The 20,416-nt window shown below is 44.0% G+C and overlaps 1 protein-coding gene across 1 annotated transcript; it reads right to left on the bottom strand.

The window, feature by feature from the left end:
* Positions 1-2,985: 2,985 nt before the first annotated feature.
* On the bottom strand, positions 2,986-18,276 carry LOC123491220 (mitogen-activated protein kinase 1-like). Its single transcript, XM_045221350.1, has 9 exons — positions 17,882-18,276; positions 16,202-16,384; positions 14,619-14,808; positions 13,812-13,928; positions 13,577-13,691; positions 11,788-11,919; positions 10,262-10,371; positions 3,694-3,820; positions 2,986-3,551 (listed from the first exon to the last, which is right to left on the bottom strand). Exons 1-8 carry the CDS (start codon positions 18,082-18,084, stop codon positions 3,701-3,703), a joined length of 1,170 nt encoding a protein of 389 aa, XP_045077285.1. The 5' UTR covers positions 18,085-18,276; the 3' UTR covers positions 2,986-3,551; positions 3,694-3,700.
* Positions 18,277-20,416: the final 2,140 nt, after the last annotated feature.

Here is a 20,416-nt window from a genome sequence, read left to right as displayed (position 1 = left end):
TGCATTTGTGGTGTGTTTTGTGTGTATGCGTGTGTCTGTGAAAAAGTGAGTGACTGCGTATTGCAAACATGGTCCCGTTGGTTCATTCGCATGGTCCTCCAGTGAGACTGGCGGTCAGTTGGGTCGTGTCGCTGGTGGGGGGGGGATAGTAAAGCAGCTTTTGGTCAGAGAACGACAGACAGTCACAAGAATCCAAACATGCAGATAGAAAGAAGGGGAAAGCCTCTGGAATGCGTTTCAAAAAGATAAACAAACGCAGAGAGACACATACATACTGCCGATTGGAGTAGTGTCTGCGGTGTTTCAACCACAGACTATACACACACACACACACACACACAACGAAACAGTGCAGACCAGGGTGGTCCACTGCAAATGTGTGTTAAGACACTTTCGACACGCACACACTCAAAAAGTGTGATGGGCTCCAGTGAGATTCCATGAAGAATCAGCCCAGAATACGCAAGCAGAATGGAAAGCAAAAAAAAATGCAAAAGAGTAGGCCCATGTCTTGACTCAAGACTAAAACGGTTGAAAAAATGAAACAAGAAAAAACAGAAGGGGAAAAAGTTTGGTCAGTGTGGCAAAGTGCAGGTGCGCTGATTGAGTCACATGATTGACGCGAATAACCCCTCTTCCCCCAACATGACTGACAGATGTCACTCAAGCAATGCTCCTCCCCTTTGAATCAGATCTGATTTTATTTATATCCATGATTTGGTGAAAAAGAGGGACGAGCAAACAAAAATGTACAGGAGGAAATAGAAAAATAAATGAGTAAGCGAATGGCAGCGCAACCTGGGATTTGGTTTGGGAGGTCTCGGCCAATCAGAAGCGAGATAAGCGGAAGGTGGGTGGGACCTGAGGGGGAAAGCCCTTTGAGTAAAGCATGGCTGGTAATTGAGGGGTGTGGAATGGATGATACTGCCCATATGCACTGATCGATCAGAGGTGCGTTCAGTTCGCTTTAACATTTGCTACGTCGCGGAACGGTTTGTACTGAACGACACGTTTCCCCAAAACATTCTTGAACAGACTTTGAGGTACGTTTGCTCATAAAAAGGGCAGTAGCCATGCTGACAGCGTTCCTCCTCCCTGTTTTTCAACTGGTCGTTCAATACAGTTTCTGTTCAATTGAACGTTCCAGAACTTAAAAACGTACTGAACACAGCCCTGGACTCAGATTTACTCTCCGTCTCCTTGAATGGCTAAATGTAAGGATTAGGAGAGGCTAAACTGATCCCAGATCTGAAAATAGGGCCACCTCTACCGTGAATAGAGGCTTATGGATTCTGAGGGGCTGGGGATGTGCTACGGCAAAATGGAGCGGTCCACTGTTAGATGTGAGTGGAAAATGTGACAGCGATGCGTTAAGCTCTGAGCGACGCCCACCATGAAACACGGCACATTAGGAGGAAACAAAGAGCAAATCAGCCACTCTAATTACCATAGACACCGTAACCGTGGCAACCATTATCAGTTTAACACAAGCGTAAAGTAAATATCAGCCGTATATCTGCTGATTCTGCCTGCCACCCTCCACAACTAAATACAGTATTTACACATCCACTGTCCTCCCTGAAATAATACCAGACACAAGGGAGGAGAGAGAGAGGTGAATGGCAGAGACAGGAGAAATTTGAATTTTTCTAATATGGAGGCTGATTTCAACTTGAACGTGGTTTTGGTGACATTTTGTTTTGGGAGAAGAGACACATACTATTAGGTACCCCTCTCCAACAAAGATTGGCAGTTTTTCTTAACCTCCCATTTAAGGAGCGATGAGAGTCTGTGGCATGTCGCTGATCGGCGTTTGTGAGTCAGAGACTAACATAGATAGAATAGGGAATCACGTAATCGTGCCCGTTCTAGGCCATGTATTTCTATCTGAAAACTCTGACGTCCTCTTTGAATAAGTGTGGATGGAGAAAGCCAGCTGTGGGTTACAGTACAAAGACGATTCAAACCATTCACCTGTCTCACGCCATGCCTCCTTGGTACATTTCATGCCTCCTTGGTACATTTCAAGAACGTATGTATGTTCATTCAGATGAACAACATACATAGTTCTAAAGAAAAGAAGAAAAATACAAAAAGAGAACGAAATATAAAACTACCAGCATGTTTTCGCAAGTAAAGAATGTCTAGAAATCAGTGTTCCAAAAAAATGATTCTCAAATATAAACTTCAAAACATACAAATACGACTCCTGACGGATTATAAACATTCAAATAACGGTGTACAAACCAAACCGCCACGAGATCACTCAAACAAAACCATTTATATGTACACACCCAAATAGCGCCCGTCTATCTCCTTTTTTTTTTTCCTGTTCTTTTTTAACAATAATTCCATGGAGCAAGACAGACAGTTGGTTAATACAGTAACATATACTGTGACTAGTGAGAAAGAGATGGAAAGAAAGAACACAGATTCACAGAGAGAGGGAAAAAAGAGAGAACATAGGCTCACAGGGAAGAGAGTGGTAAATGGAGTCGGTCAGATGGGAGTAAGATTAAGTTCTTGCTTTTTAAACAGTACACACTCCACGCAGAAAAGCAGGAAAAGAAGAGAAAGAGGGAAGAGTATCCTGATGGTGGTTAAAATGAGCGCAGTAGTACTTAAAGGAAATATCCACCCAAAACCACTAATTCCTATAATTTACAGTGTTAAATAACACTGAGAACAATATTTTTTTGGTGAACAAATGTTTCATTTTGCTGTTATAATAAGGTTGGTAGCAACGTGAAAATAGTTGTGGAAATCTGCTGCAGCTCAAGTCGACTACAAAACCCACAATGCAATTCTTTCTATGGACTGGCTGGCAAGCTAGCTAGCAAATGTAGCTACACACAATAACACCAGAGTCAATCTCAGCATGTGAAATAGTTGGTTGTAAAATCGCCTAAACAAACTGCACTATCAATTTAGGAGTGTACAATCTCACCATGTTTAACCTGCAGATCGATGTGCCTCGCAGAGTGGAGTCTGACATTTGCAACGGCCATGGACTAAAGAGGCAGACAAATAGGAGAAATGTGGTGTACATTACACATCTCGAGGTAGGAATATCGCAAAAATATGATCGCTCAGACAACCTCCAGCATTATGACATCGGCCAGTATCGAAATCTGACATGCATTATAGACGTTTTTGCGATCTAAAAGTCATATTCCTATTAACTTCCAGTGTAATGAGAGCGGCTTTATCGCAATGCTACAACATACCGTCCGGATTTCTGCCTGCTTGAATGGCAATAGCTCAGATATACATGAAAACATGAAATAACCCGGGAATCAATAGCACATCACTCAGATATGCACAAAAACAAACTAACATTCAAAATGGGTGAATCTTTCCTTTAAGTAGACAACAGTCCCCCCACCCAAAAACAGCTTCCCGCGATAGAAACTGAAGAAGAAAAAAAAACGGTTAAATGTACATGTTTCTGGTCCTTTTTTTTGTATGCTGTATATATGTTTTTTTGTATCTTGTCGTTTAGAGTCTTCCTGTTTCAAGCCTCCGTGTGGCTTTGTCACTCGTCTTCAAAGCTGAAACACAAATGAACAGGAGATAAAAAATGACAAAAAAACACAGCTAAAAGTGTCTGCGTGCGTGAGCAGAATGCCCACCTATCTTTTTTAAAGCTCTAGTAATCGTTATGGAGTGATGTGAGTATATATGTAGATGTACCTCCATCTCAGGAGCCCTGGTAGGTGGCCTGGAAGCGGGCTGTCTCCTCAAAGATGAGCTCCTTCAGCTTCTCCTTAGGCAGGTCATCCAGCTCCATTGTGAAGGTGAACGGCTCCTCTGCTACAGGCTATACACACACACACACAAACAATGAAAATACTACACTGAACAAAATACAAACACAACATGTAAAGTTGGTCCCATGTTTCATGAGCCGAAATGAAAGATCCCAGAATTTTCCATACGCACAAAAAGCTTATTTCTCTCAAATGTTGTGCACAAATTTGTTTACATCACTGTTAGTGAGCATTTCTCCTTTGCAAAAGATAATCCAACCAACCTGACAGGTGTGGCATATCAAGAAGCTGATTAATGAGCATGATCATTACACATTACACGCCCATTGTCGTGCCGTTCATCCGCTGCCATCACCTCATGTTTCAGCATGATAATGCACGGCCCCATGTCGCAAGGATCTGTACACAATTCCTGGAAGCTGAAAATGTACCAGTTCTTCCACAGCCTGCATACTCAGACATGTCACCCATTGAGCATGTTTGGGATGCTCACAGCGTGTTCCAGTTCCCACCAATATCCAGCAACTTCGCACAGTCATTGAAAGGCAGTGGGACAACATTCCACAGGCCCCTATCAACAACCTCATCAACTTTATGCGAAGGAGATGCGTCGCGCTGCATGAGGCAAATGGTGGTCACACCAGATACTGACTGGTTTTCGGATTACGCCCCATTACGCCCCAAGGTATCAACAGATGCATATCTGTATTCCCAGTCATGTGAAATCCATAGATTAGGGCCTAATGAATGCATTTCCGTTGACTGATTTCCTTATATGACCTGTAACTCAGTAAAATCTTTTAAATTGTTGCATGTTGCGTTTATACACAGAACAAAAATATAAAAGCAACATGTAAAGTGTTGGTCCCATGTTTCATGAGCTGAAATAAAAGATCCTAGACATTTTCCATACGTACAAAAAACGTATTTCTCTAAATTTTCACAAATGTATTTACATTTCTGTTAGCGAGCATTTCTCCTACACCAAGATAATCCATCCATTTGACAGGTGTGGCATATCAAGAAGCTGATTAAACAGCATTATCATTACACAGGTGCACCTTATGCTGGGGAAAATAAAAAGGCCACTCTAAAATGTGCAGTTTTGTCACAACACAATGCCACAGATCTCTCAAGTTGAGGGAGCGTGCAATTGGCATGCTGACTGCAGGAACATCCTCCAGAGCGGTTGCCAGAGAACTGAATGTTATTTTCTCTACCATAAGCCACCTCCGTCGTTTTAGAGAATTTGGCAGTATGTCCAACCGGCCTCAACTGCAGACCACGTGTAACCACGCCAGCTCAGGAGCTCCACATCCATCCGGCTTCTTCACCTGCAGGATTGTCTGAGAGCAGCCACCCGGACAGCTGATGAAACTGAGGAGTATTTCTGTCTGTAATAAAGCCCTTTTGTGGGGAAAACATTTCTGATTGGCTGGGCCTGGTTCCCCAGTGGGAATGCCCTCCCAGGCCCACCCATAGCTGCACCCCCACCCAGTCATGTAAAATCCATAGATTAAGGCCTAATGAATTTATTTCAATTGGCTGATTTCCTTATATGAACTGTAACTCAGTGAAGTCATTGAAATTGTTGCATGTTCCGTTTATATTTTTGTTCAGTATATTTTATAACAGTATACAACAAATAGGCTACAGTACACTCAAAACAGTACACAAAATCATAAACACCGTAGGGCGCTTTCACATATGATCCTGGAGCGTTTGGTACCATGATCCATAGGGATGTAATGATTTACCGATATGCATCAGTCCCTGATTCAAATGTTTAAGATACGACTGCGTCGGTCCACGGACCCCAAACCGATCCAAATGCAGCGGTCAGAAAATCGATTCAAACGTTCCGAATTGCTGATTCACATTTTTTGTTGTTGCTCATATTACTTTCTTTCTACCTTCCGAAAACCTCATATTTTGTGACAACTGATGCGTCCTCTCCTTCAGTGTCGAACTAAGCATGTAACTGTGACAGTCATTAATTAAAGTAATTTTGCATGCCGAACAACCCTAGGGAATATCAGTAACTAGGGGTGTAAGGTACACATATTCGTACCGAAGCGTTAGGTACAGGGACCTCGGTTCGGTACGCACTGTGAACCCTAATAAATACATTAAAATAAAATATATAAAAACACTAGGCCTATAGGCTATGCCTACGCTGCGTTGTATGCCTCGAGTAAATCTGAGCTGAAAAATACATTTCAGTCTATTCCGTTGAAACTAGAGCCTATGCAAACATCGTAATCAAAATCTTAATTGGCGCATTTCAAACTGTCCTTTTGTGATGCACAGCCGGGACCTAATTCTGTACAATGGCGAGTGGTGGGGTCGATAAACCAGAAGGATTCTCCATCATCGTTTAAAATCTCCAGTTTGGAAAATGTTGGCTTCCCAGTAGATTAAAGGCAATGGACAGAGAGAGTATGTTGCCACTGCTCAACGAGAATAGCCTATGCAGCTGCCAACACCTCAAACAGCACTGTTGTGCTTTCTTCACCATCAGGAGGCTGAAGAAATGTGGCTTGGCCCCTAAGACCCTCAAATTTTTACAGATGCATCATTCAGAGCATCGTGTCGGGCTGTATCACCACCTGGTACTTAGCCACTGTAACTAGCCGGCTACCACCCAGTTACTCAACCCTGCACCTTGGAGGCTGCTGCCCTATGTACATAAGCATTGAATCATTGGTCACTTTAATAATGTTTATATACTGTTTTACACATTTCATATGTATATACTGTATTCTAGTCCATGCCATCCTATTCAACTATTGCTGTATATACAGTTGAAGTCGGAAGTTTACATACACTTAGGTTGGAGCCATTAAAACTTGTTTTTCAACCACTCCACAAATTTCTTGTTAACAAACTATCGTTTTGGCAAGTCGGTTAGGACATCTACTTTGTGCATGACACAAGTAATTTTTCCAACAATTGTTTACTGAGCGATTATTTCACTGTGTCACAATTCCAGTAGGTCAGACGTTTACATACACTAAGTTGACTGTGCCTTTAAACAGCTTGGAAAATTCCAGAAAATGATGTCATGGCTTTAGAAGCTTCTGATAGGCTAATTGACATAATTTGAGTCAATTGGAGGTGTACCTGTGGATGTATTTCAAGGCCTACCTTCAAACTCAGTGCCTCTTTGCTTGACATCATGGGAAAATCAAAAGAAATCAGCCAAGACCTCAGACCTCCACAAGTCTGGTTCATCCTTGGGAGCAATTTCCAAATGCCTGAAGGTACCACGTTCATCTGTACAAACAATAGTATGCAAGTATAAACACCATGGGACCATGCAGCCGTCATACCGCTCAGGAAGGAGACGCGTTCTGTCTCCTAGAGATGAACGTACTTTGGTGCGAAAAGTGCAAATCAATCCCAGAACAACAGCAAAGGACCTTGTGAAGATGCTGGAGGAAACAGGTACAAAAGTATCTATATCCACAGTAAAACGAGTTCAATATCGACATAACCTGAAAGGCCGCTCAGCAAGGAAGAAGCCAGTGCTCCAAAACCGCCATAAAAAAGCCAGACTACGGTTTGCAACTGCACATGGGGACAAATATTGTACTTTTTGGAGAAATGTCCTCTGGTCTGATGAAACAAAAATAGAACTGTTTGCCCATAATGACCATCGTTATGTTTGGAGGAAAAAGGGGGTGGCTTGCAAGCCGAAGAACACCATCCCAACCGTGAAGCACGGGGGTGGCAGCATCATGCTGTTGGGGTGCTTTGCTGCAGGAGGGACTGGTGCACTTCACAAAATAGATGGCATCATGAGGAAGGAAAATGATGTGGATATATTGAAGCAACATCTCAAGACATCAGTCAGGAAGTTAAAGCTTGGTCGCAAATGGGTCTTCCAAATGGACAATGACCCCAAGCATACTTCCAAAGTTGTGGCAAAATGGCTTAAGGACAACAAAGACAAGGTATTGGAGTGGCCATCACAAAGCCCTGACCAATCCTATAGAAGATTTGTGGGCAGAACTGAAAAAGCGTGTGCGAGCAAGGAGGCCTACAAACCTGACTCAGTTACACCAGCTCTGTCAGGAGGAATGGGCCAAAATTCACCCAATTTATTGTGGGAAGCTTGTGGAAAGCTACCCGACATGTTTGAACCAAGTTAAACAATTTAAAAGGCAATGCTACCAAATACTAATTGAGTGTATGTAAACTTCTGACCCACTGGAAATAATTCTCTACTATTATTCTGACAATTCACTTTCTTAAAATAAAGTGGTGATCCTAACTGACCTAAAACAGGGAATCTTTACTAGGATTAAATGTCAGAAATTGTGAAAAACTTGAGTTTAAATGTATTTGGCTAAGGTGTATGTAATTCCGACTTCAACTGTATACACACTATTCTATCCTCATATTCTACAAATATACTAAATATTCTACCCACACTGTCGATAATGTCTATACATCCCATCACATACATATACACTCCGGACTCCGACATTGCTCGTCCTAATATTTCTACATTTCTTAATTACATTATTTTACTTTAGGTGTGTGTATTGTTGTGAATTGTTAGATATTAGTGCACTGTTGGAGCTAAGAACACAAGCATATGGCTACACCCGCAATAACATCAGCTAAATATGTGTATGGCACCAATAAAATTGGATTTGACATGTTGACACGCCGACGTCACCCCAGTATTCCTACCACAAGAGCAAAACTGAAATGAAAAAAATAAAACCCTTTGTCTCCCCTCTGCATTCAAACAGCCGCGGATATGCACCCATTCTCGGTGGTTGAGAAGAATAGGGGGTTTCAGCACCTCGTGAAAGTGCTTGAGCCACATTATGAACTTCCCACAGCCATTTCAGAAAACAAGTAGTACCCACTCCGTATAAGCAAGCTAAAGCCAAAGTGGTCAATGAATTGTCCAATGCACCTTGTGTTGCACTTACTACATACTGTATGAATGGCCTTCCAGGGCTACTTTGCAGTGACAGCCCATCACATTACTCCAGAGTGGGATATGAGAAGTTCCGTGCTACAGTGGGTTTGGTGAAACGTTATACGCCTATCAGTAGCCCAGTCAACCTGCGCACTGTGCCAAGCCTCACACCCTGACCAACGGGAGGGAGGTGGGCTCTCCCAGATCTTGCACATCTGCGCAGCACCTTCAGCATTCAAATGCTAAAATGGCTTGCACGATATTAGGCTTTATTACTATAGTTGGAGTGACAACAAACTCTGCAAAAAAAGAAACGTCCCCTTTTCAGGACCCTGTCTTTCAAAGATAATTAGTAAAAATCCAAATAACTTCACAGATCTTCATTGTAAAGGGTTTAAACACTGTTTCCCATGCCATAAACAATTAAATGAACATGCACCTGTGGAACAGTTAAGACAGTAACAGCTTTCAGATGGTAGGCAATTAAGGTCACAGTTATGAAAACTTAGGACACTAAAGAGGCCTTTCTACGGACTCTGAAAAACACCAAAAGATGCCAAGGGTCCCTGCTCATCTGCGTGAACGTGCCTTAGGCATGCTGCAAGGAGGCTTGAGGACTGCAGATGTGGCCAGGGCAATAAATTGCAATGTCCGTGCCGTGAGACGCCTAAGACAGCGCCACAGGGAGACAGGACGGACAGCTGATCGTCCTCGCAGTGGCAGACCATGTGTAACAACACCTGCACAGGATCGGTACATCTGAACATCACACCTGTGGGACAGGTACAGGATGGCAACAACAACTGCCTGAGTTACACCAGGAACGCACAATCCCTCCATCAGTGCTCAGACTGTCCGCAATAGGCTGAGAGAGGCTGGACTGAGGTAGGCCTGTTGTAAGGCAGGTCCTCACCAGACATCACCGGCAACAACGTCGCTTACGGGCACAAACCCACCGTCACTGGACCAGACAGGACTGGCAAAAAGTGCTCTTCACTGACGAGTCGCGGATTTGTCTCACCAGGGGTGATGGTCGGATTCGCGTTTATCTTCTAAGGAATGAATGTTAAACCGAGGCCTGTACTCTGGAGCGGGATCGATTTGGAGGTGGAGGGTCCGTCATGGTCTGGGGGGGTGTGTCACAGCATCATCGGACTGAGCTTGTTGTCATTGCAGGCAATCTCAATGCTGTGCGTTACAGAGAAGACATCCTCCTCCCTCATGTGGAGATGCACTGCAGTACTTAATGCAGCTGGTGCCACACCAGATACTGACTGTTACTTTTGATTTTGACCCCCCTTTGTTCAGGGACACATTATTCAATTTCTGTTAGTCACATGTCTGTGGAACTTGTTTAGTTTATGTCTCAGTTGTTGAATCATGTTATGTTCATACCAATATTTATTTATTTTGTAGAATTCTCAAACGCTTCAGGAAACTGAACCAGGGTACCGAATTTCATATGTGAAAAGGGCCTTTGATTGTTTCTGGACAGGGCACTACAGTATGTGAGGGCAATACTGTACGTGAGGGCAGGCTGCTGCTGTCATACCTCGTCAGTGGGGTCGTAGTACTGCTCCAGATAGGGATGAGCCAGGGCTTCCTCTACCGTGATGCGCTTGATAGGGTTAAAGGTCAACATGCGGCCCAGCAGATCCAGAGCTGGAGGGAGGACAGGAGGGAGAGATGGGAAAGTGTTGTTAAAGGTCCTGAACAGTCATTCTGATTCACATGTAAAATAGCCTTTTGAGTTACTAAAATATCACCCATAATATTTGTTTTGGATATAAAATGCTCAACATTTGAGAAAAATGAATTTTCCCCCTCTCATGGCTAACTATTAGGAAGTTTGAAAAGACCGGCTGAGTAGGCGGGGAGCTTACATTCATGAACTCGCCAAGACTGACAGCTCTTTGAAACACCTAGGTCAAGCAACTTGGATGCAGTGAGCAGTGTTGCAGTAAAATCATCTCAAACTAATTTTGTGATACACAAAGCAACTCAAAGAACATCGAAATTGCATCAATGTTTGGCATGTCTCTTGGGATGCAATTCACCCCTTTTGTGCCATGCTGGCTGAAGACCTAGCTAGCTAACACCAGACACAGATGAAAGGGGAGACATACAAGTATCCTTGCCATAGATGAATAGTGTACAATTTTAATTATATATTTGCTGACACCCTACAGTTACATTTTGGCACCAGTAGAGTAACTATCTAGCTATATAAACCACGCCCCTCTGCAAACACGCCTTCGCTGATGTTGGTTACAAGGCTATACTTATTTAAATTAGGTAAGAGAATATCATATTACCATTGGTGTATTAAAATGAGTTAGGGTGATGTCACCCTATCCCCTTAATAATCCCACCTCCTGAATCCAAGCGTTTGACATGGGGGAGGGGACTACTAACTTTATGATCAAACTTTATCAATGTAGAAGCAACAGTCATTTTCATACTTTGGTCATCATACTTCGATCTTGTTTCATCCAAATATCATCAAATTTCATGAAAAACATGATTTTTACTGTTCATGACCTTTAAAGGGATAGTTATTTCCAAAATCAATAGATTATCCATAAATACCACAATCGCACATGAAAGGGAAGGATAGACACCTAATGTCACCATTTTAACTAGGTTGAAGTCTACTCTGTGTACCTAAAGCTGGTATTCCCATAAGCTCACACCAGAGTAGAAGAACAGGGGCCGCTAGTGAAGCTAGGAAAAGGGAAAGTGTGAGTATGTGCGTATGCATGTAATGCTTGCAAATGTATGTGAAAACTGTGAATGTATGCATTTTGTGTGTGTTAGCATGTGAATGTGTGTGTACATGCATGTGAGAATGTGTACATGTGTGAAAAAAACTAGAAATGCTGCTGTACTTGCCTTTCTTGCACGAAACATTGCACTGACTTTGCTGATAGCTGCTTTATTGAGGAACAGTTTTACTTACTATGACTGTGATGGTCTTACCTAGTGACCCTAAGATGAATGCACTAACTGTAAGTTGCTCTGGGTAAGATAAATTACTATAATGTAATGCAATAATGTGTGTGTGTGTGTGTGTTCTACCCTTGCTGTCTGCCTTGGGGAACAGCTTGTTCCAGGGGATCTTGGGTTTCTCAGGCAGAGACTGCAAGTAGTTCCTGGCCTTCATGTTGATGATGCAGTTCAGGTCGTCCGGAGTGGGAGAGCCCAGGATGCCTGCACAACCAAACAAACACTTTATACCTTGGTGCTGTTCAGTAGGACACAATGTAGCAAACAGTTGAAATGCTTTGAAAATGGAAATATAAAATGCATTTATACTGAACAAAATAATAAAACACAACATGTAAAGTGTTGGTCCCATGTTTCATGAGATCCCATTTGTGCACAAATTTGTTTACATCCCTGTAAGTGAGCATTTCTCCTTTGCCAAGATAATCCATCCACCTGACAGGTGTGGCATATCAAGAAGCTGATTAAACATCATGATCATTACCCAGGTGCACCTTGTGCTGGGGGCAATAAAAGGCCACTCTAAAATGTGCAGTTTTGTCACACAACACAATGCCACAGATGTCTCAAGTTGGAGGAGCTTGCAATTGGCATGCTGACTGCAGGAATGTCCACCAGAGCTGTTGCCAGAGAATTTAAATGTTCATTTCTCTACCGCGTCGTTTTAGAGAATTTGGCAGTACGTCCAACCGGCCTCACAACCGCATACCACGTGGAACCAAGCCAGCCCAGGACCTCCACATCCAGATTCTTCACCTGCAGGATCGTCTGTGACCAGCCACCCGGACAGCTGATGAAACTGTGGGTTTGCACAACCGAAGAATTTCTGCACAAACTGTCAGAAACCGTCTCAGGGAAGCTCATATGCGTCCTCACCAGGGTCTTGACCTGACTGCAGTTCGGCGTCGTAACCGAGTTCAGTGGGCAAATGCTCACCTTTAAATGGCCATTGGCACGCTGGAGAAGTGTGCTCTTCACCAATGAATCCCAGTTTCAACTGTACCGGGCAGATGGCAGACGTTGTGTGGGCGAGCGGTTTGCGGAGTGCCCCATGGTGGCGGTGGGGTTATGGTATGGGCAGGCATAAGCAACAGACAACGAACACAATTGCATTTTATCGATGGGTCTTTCATTGCATAGAGATACCGGGATGAGATCCTCAGGCCCATCGTCGTGCCATCCATACACCACCGTCACCTCATGTCTCAGCATGATAATGCACAGCTCCACGTCGCAAGGATCTGTGCACAATTCCTGGAAGCTGAAAATGTCCCAGTTCTTCCACGGCCTGCATACTTACCAGACATGTCACCCACTGAGCATGTTTGGGATGCTCACAGCGTGTTCCAGTTCCTGTTCATGTCCAGCAACTTCGCACAGCCATTGAAGAGTGGGACAACATTCCACAATCAACAGCCTGATCAACTGATCAGCAAAGGAGATGTCGCGCTACATGAGGCAAATGGTGGTCACACCAGATACTGACTCGTTTTCTGATCCACGCCCCTACCATTTTTTTTTTTAAAGGTATCAACAGATGCATGTCTGTATTCCCAGTCGTGAAATCCATAGATTAGGGCCTAATTTCTTTATTTCAATTGACTGATTTCCTTATATGAGCTGTAACTCAGAATTGTTTTAGTCATTTAGCAGACGCTCTTATCCAGAAGGACTTACAGTTAGTGAGTGCATACATATTTTTTTTTCCATACTGGCCCCCCGTGGGAATCGAACCCACAACCCTGGCGTTGCAAACATAGTGCACTACTTTTGACTAGGGCCCATAAGTCTCTAGTTAAAAGAAGCGCACTATATAGGGATTAGGCTGCTATTTGGGTCGCATCCTGTGTCTCTCTCTCACCCAGTATGTGGTTGAGCTGGTCCAGGTAGTGCTTCCCTGGGAAGATGGGCCTGTTGGACAGCATCTCAGCCAGGATGCAGCCCACTGACCAGATATCAATGGACTTGGAGTAGCCCTGAACAACACACGGAGTTAGTACAAACACATTAATTCACATACACACTATCAAAGGACTAGGAGTAGCCCTGACAGATAAAACATGGTCTACAGACATGGAATCAATGCACACACACACCTTGGAGTTGAGCATGATCTCGGGGGCCCTGTACCAGCGCGTAGCCACGTACTCTGTCAGGAAGCCTGTGTGGTCATGCTCTGGGTCAGCTATCCGTGCCAGCCCAAAGTCACAGATCTGACAGAGGAGGGTCGTTAAAACACGCAGAGCAGCATGCAGACATGTACACACAATGACCTGGGGTGTAATCATTAGTCCAAACACTTGCCTGCAACTAAAACGAGAGTTTGTATTGGACAAATTCAGTTGAGTCCCTCCTGGTTTTGTTTGCTTCCACTTAAGAAACGTTTTGCAACAGAATCGGCTGAATAAATACACCCCTGTTCATGCAAGCAAATCCCCACTACGCCATCTTCTGGTTAAGATCAGTCTATACAGTATAGAGTAGATCATTTTCTTCACACGATGGAGCCCAACCACTTGTCCAAGGTTAGATTTCCCCACTCCCTAATGGTTAGGGTTATGATTGGGTGATAGCTAGGGTAACCAGGGTGTATTGATATGTGTCTCAGAGAAGAAGTGCTGATCTAGGATCAGGTGCCTCCTGTCCATTAATTGACAAGGCAAAACTGACCCTAGAACAGTACTTATACTCTGAAACGCTTTATAAATATTGGCCCTGATCTTAAATCAATGGATAGGGGGTAGCTAACCATGCCTTGAGGTCACAGTTAGGGTAAGTATTAGTAGTATTGCAGTTATAGGGTTGGGGTTAGCAGTAGTAATATTGTAGATATAGGGTTAGGGTTAGCAGTTGTATTGTAGTTATCGGGTTAGGGTTAGTAGTAGTATTCTGGTTATTATTACCTTCAGGTCACAGGTGGTGTTGATGAGCAGGTTGGAGGGCTTGAGGTCGCGGTGCAGCACGTTGGCAGAGTGGATGTACTTCAGGCCTCTCAGAATCTGGTACAGGAAGTAGCAGGTGTGGTCGTTACTCAACATCTGGGTCTTCAGGAGCTTGTACAGGTCTGTCTCCATCAGGTCCTGCACTATGTAGCTGGGAAACAAGGGGTTAAGGAACCTAACGAACAGAGAGGGACCCAACCATAACCCTTATTATTCTGTTAGATCTAAGCTTGTAAAGGTCTGTCTCCATGAGGTTCAGTAGTATATAGCTGGGAACCAGCAAGGGGCCAACAGAGGATGAGGAGGCATATGACAGTTACGGGCACTGCGGGCCAACAACCACATATCCATTTGAACCTGACTGTAACCAATTCCATGTGTTAAGTGTGAATTTTTGGTGGAGTTTTAGAAAGCATAAAGGCCTTTACACACCCATCGTAATAATCGCCTAGTTCCCCCCTGTATAGCTAACATTCACTTCCAGTAATTTCCGCTCTGGCGCAGGTCCAATTAATTTGTTTTTTTCTCCAATGCTTCTGCATGGAATTACCGGTACTACATTTTCTTAACCTTTGTTTTCGTCAACCTAGGAACAAGGAAATACTGAGCTCATGCAAAACATTTAGGGACGGTATGTTATTTATAATGAGGGATACCTGGAGAAAATTGGACCTCTGAAATTAAAATGGATGACCCTCCCTTCAGTAAAATATATTTGTACCCGACCCTCCCTGAACACGTAAAAAAGTGACCCTCCCCTACACCCTAAATAATAATGAAAACAAAGTGGATAGCAGAGAACATGTCTACCGTTTACCCTCACTCCATGGACAGACCAGAGCCTTAGATATGCAGTTTTAGAAACTGTTATTTGTCTCGTAAGCATTACATAGCAACGTATACATGTTGATAGTGCACAGGGCTGCAGGCCAGAAGGTTGTGGGTTTGCAGACCACAGCAGACAATGGCAGGGGTGAAAATATCTACTTTATAATAAAAGCATTGCATAAATCTATCATGGTATTTGCGGGTCCGAGAAAAAACTGCCTTTGATAAACCCATTTCATGCAATTCTACGTCATTTTACATGACTGGAGACAAGCAGAATAATTTTTAAATACCACACCAGAGCATGTGAGCTGAGTGGAGTGAGGAGCCATGCTTGCGTAATTTTGCAGGTGAGTGGAGGGGATGTAAAACATTTTTTTTATATATATATTGACCGTTGGCTTTCTCTCCCACTCCAATTTCAATCCGGGTACTGTTCAGCCATGAGCTCTGGGCATGCACTACCCAGCATATTTTGTTTCCTTTATCACTATTATTTTAATTAGGCCTATTCTGTTGTACTTATTTAGCATACCCCACCACTAGTAATGTACTATTAAGTGTGCAGAGATCACACACACAGAGAGCCAGACAGTTTCCCCATTAGCCTCCGTCTCTGATTCAGATGGGTTGGGTTAAATGCGGAAGACATTTCAGTTGAATGCCTTCAGTTGTACAACTGGTATCCCCCTTTCCCTTTCCGGGTAAAAGAATACACGTCCCTCATGCACTCGATGCGGCGGGCCCTCAGGATGTCGTTGATGCCGATGATGTTCTCATGGCGGAACCGCAGCAGGATCTTGATCTCCCTCAGGGTGCGCTGACAGTACGTCTGGTGCTCAAATGGACTGATCTTCTTAATGGCCACGCGAGAATCCGTCATGCCGTCATGGGCCGAGCTGGGTGGGGTGGAGGAGAGAGAAGAGAGAGAGATATGGGAGAGAGTTAGGAGAGAGACGGGATGTAGAGAGACAGGGAGAGAGAGAGAGAGATGGGGGGGTGGAGGGGAGGGTAGAGAGAGATGAGAGAGAGATGGGGGAGAGGGGGCTCCAGTTACAACCAGCACAATAAGCCCAGCACATTACATGATAGTTCTTTATAATAGTGACACAGTGATGACTGACACAGTGATGACTGACACCTGAGCATGAGCACAATGAGACGACCAACTAAGAGGAACCATTGCAGAAGAGGGGTTTTGCTCTATTTGACAACATAGCAAATAAAACTGTCAAGGAAATGTAAAAGTCTATACACTATTTTGATTACATTCAGAGTGTGGTGTGCATGCTATGGTGTGTTGTGCATTTGGTTAAAACAAATGTCAAGTATGAAATAATGGTGTAACACTTTATCTAGCCATTGTTTAGATAACTTGGATAAGGCCAGAAGTGCTTGCCATTACTCGCAAGTAAAAACTTGCTTTGCTGACTTACACCTACCAGAGGTAGATAAACTGTTGATACTGCATATAGCTGGAGCTGTAAAGTGCGGTTTCCTCTTGCATAAAAGGACCAATGAAAACATCTGAAATCGAGCTAAACTCAATATTTGATCTTGCTTAAACTCTCACGCGCAGCTTGTGCACTGTGCAATATTGCACAGAAAACCTCGAGACATTTTCTACTAGAAAACAAGTGTTATCGTCATTATCATCAGTGAGGTTGGTTAACTAACTAGCTAGTAACAGTTGGCCCATCAAAAAACGACTCAAGCTGTGTGAACAATGGACTGTTTATACTGTATCAAGATTACAAAGACCTGCGCAATCACTTCCTCCCACTTCCTGTATTGAAAAAGAACTTGGCAGCCTCATAATAACCACGCCTATTAGCGACTTAGCTAATTGTAAGCTAACGTTGTTAGCTAGCGAGTTAGCCTGCGGTTATTATATAGCTAGTTAGTTTGCAAACTAGCTAGATAGCTAGCGTTGTTTGCCACAATTTACTACAAATGACGTATGCTGTGTCTTGTAGAAACTAGCTTTTTCATTTTATACAATTGTGCACGATACTGGGATACAATAGTGGGCATCAGGACATACTAAAACCACAAAACGTAACGTTAGCTAGCTAGCTAGTAGCTACCTACTAACCTAACTACTAGTGTAGCTAGCTAGCTAAGTGAGCCAAACGCTGGCAATCTGTTGCTAGCTAGCCAGTTAACTACGTAGAAATAGTTTATCACTACCAGTGGTAACGTTAAGTGCAAATGAATACACAACAAGGGTAAGTGCAGAATTGTGCATTTACAGCTAGATAGTTGTTATTATGTCAATGAATAGGCGATATGAGGAGGCAGGGAGTTAGCCAACGCCTTCAGACGAAGCTTAGCTTGCTTGTTTTTTTATACTGAAGTCAACGTTTTTACGACGAACATCGTATATTTTCTCTTACCAAACCATTCCGTAGGCCCCTTCCCCGATGTACGAGAGGTTGACATAGCGGGGGCCAACGTCAAAGTTCTGCCCCTTTACCACCTCCAACACGGGCTTGATCCCCGCAGCTCCAGTCGCTCCCTCCGGCGCAACAGCCCCGGAGGCGCCAGTATTCGAGCCTGTGGCTCCAGCCGCCGCAGCACTGTTGCTCGAATCCGCCATGATTCAGTCTAAAAATCTACTATTTTCAGTCAATATTTGGGAGGGTGCCTGGCGCAACTCTAAAATTGACTTCAGGTTGATTGGAAGGTTAAATATATTTCCTTGGTTCGTTTCGTTGACGGATGAAGACGACTCGATCAAGGCCCCCCTCCAGAGTGGGTAAATGCATTCGTTTCTAGTTCTTCTTCGTAGTGTTCTTTGCTTTGGAGTTTCAGCAGCGGTTGACATCCCAACTGTGATGCGTTACTGCCACCATCTGGATGGCAGGCTGAATAGAAAAATTAGAACTGAACAGTTATTGCATTCATCTTAAAATAGCTGGGTGGGACAACCACATATCACGGTCATAGTAAGTGCATTTTTCCAGTGGTGGAAAAGTAACCTATTTTCATACTTAAGTAAAAGTAAAGATACCTTAATAGAAAATGACTCAAGTATGAACAACAATTACACGAAAGTTTTGATAAACACAGATAGGGGTGGTGTAAGCAATATATGAATATAGAGGATAGGATAACCAACCAATGTTCCCTCTAAACTGCTGCGTGCGCACAGTAGTCCCGAGACCTTCTAGAGCAGTGGTCACTAACTGGTCGATCGCGATCGACTGGTCAATCTCCAAGGCATTCCTAGTCGATCACCAAACAGTTCTGTAAAAAGACTGGTCATTCAACTGAGACTGCTCTTCTCTGTGTCACGGAGGCTCTCCGCACTGCTAAACCTAACTCTCGCTCCTCTGCTCTTATCCTTCTAGACCTATCTGCTGCCTTTGATACTGTGAACCATCAGATCCTCCTCTCCACCCTCTCCGAGTTGGGCATCTCCGGCGCGGCTCACTCTTGGATTGCGTCCTACCTGTCACCAGGTGGTGAATCGCATCTCTGGCAGACATATCAGTGTGGATGTCGGATCACCACCTCAAGCTGAACCTTGGCAAGACGGAGCTGCTCTTCCTCCCGGAAAAGGACTGCCCGCTCCATGATCTCGCCATCATGGTTGACAACTCCATTGTGTCCTCCTCCCAGAGTGCAAACAACCTTGGCGTGACCCTGGACAACACCCTGTCGTTCTCCGCTAACATTACATTTACATTTTAGTCATTTAGCAGACGCGCTTATCCAGAGCGACTTACAGTTAGTGAGTGCATACATTATTATTATATATATATATATTTTTTTTCATACTGGCCCCCCGTGGGAATCAAACCCACAACTCTGGCGTTGCAAACGCCATGCTCTACCAACTGAGCTACATCCCTGCCGGCCATTCCCTCCCCTATCCTGGACGACACTGGGCCAATTGTGCGCCGCCCCATGGGTCTCCCGGTCGCGGCCGGCTACGACAGAGCCTGGATTCGAACCAGGATCTCTAGTGGCACAGCTAGCACTGCGATGCAGTGCCTTAGACCACTGCGCCAATCGGGAGACATCAAAGCGGTGACCCGATCCTGCAGGTTAATTCTCTACAATATTCGCAGACTACGACCCTACCTTACACAGAAAGCGGCACAGGTCCTAATCCAGGCACTTGTCATCTCCCGTCTGGATTACTGCAACTCGCTGTTGGCTGGGCTCCCTGCCTGTGCCATTAAACCCCTACAACTTATCCAGAACGCTGCAGCCCATCTGGTGTTCAACCTTCCCAAGTTCTCTCATGTCACCCCGCTCCTCCGCACACTCCACTGGCTTCCAGTTGAGGCTCGCATCTACTACAAGACCATGGTGCTTGCCAACGGAGCTGTGAGGGGAACAGCACCTCCTTACCTTCAGGCTCTGATCAGACCCTACACCCAAACGAGGGCACTACGTTCATCCACCTCTGGCCTGCTAGCCACCTCTACGGAAGCACAGTTCCCGCTCAGCCCAGTCAAAGCTATTCGCTGCTCTGGCACGCCAATGGTGGAACAAGCTCCCTCACGACGCCAGGACAGCGAAGTCACTGACCACCTTCCGGAGACACTTGAAACCCTACCTCTTTAAGGAAAACCTGGAATAGTATACAAGTAATCCTTCTACCCCCCCTCCCCCCCAAATAATAATAATAATAAAAATAATTTAAAAAAGTGGTTGTCCCACTGGCTATCATAAATTGAATGCACCAATTTGTAAGTCGCTCTGGATAAGAGCGTCTGCTAAATGATGTAAATGTAAATGTTACGCAGCACTGTCAACATTTACATTTAAGTCATTTAGCAGTCACTCTTATCCAGAGCGACTTACAGTTAGTGCATACATGTTTTTTTTTTTTCGTTTTAAATCATATTTTTATATTTTATAATTTTTTTCCATACCCCCCTTGGGAATCGAACCCACAACCCTGGCGTTGCAAACGC

Source organism: Coregonus clupeaformis, chromosome 7, assembly GCF_020615455.1.
Source record: "Coregonus clupeaformis isolate EN_2021a chromosome 7, ASM2061545v1, whole genome shotgun sequence".
In the NCBI taxonomy this organism is placed as follows: domain Eukaryota; kingdom Metazoa; phylum Chordata; class Actinopteri; order Salmoniformes; family Salmonidae; genus Coregonus; species Coregonus clupeaformis.
Note: the sequence above shows the minus strand (reverse complement) of the source record. Positions and strands in the feature narration are given on the sequence as shown.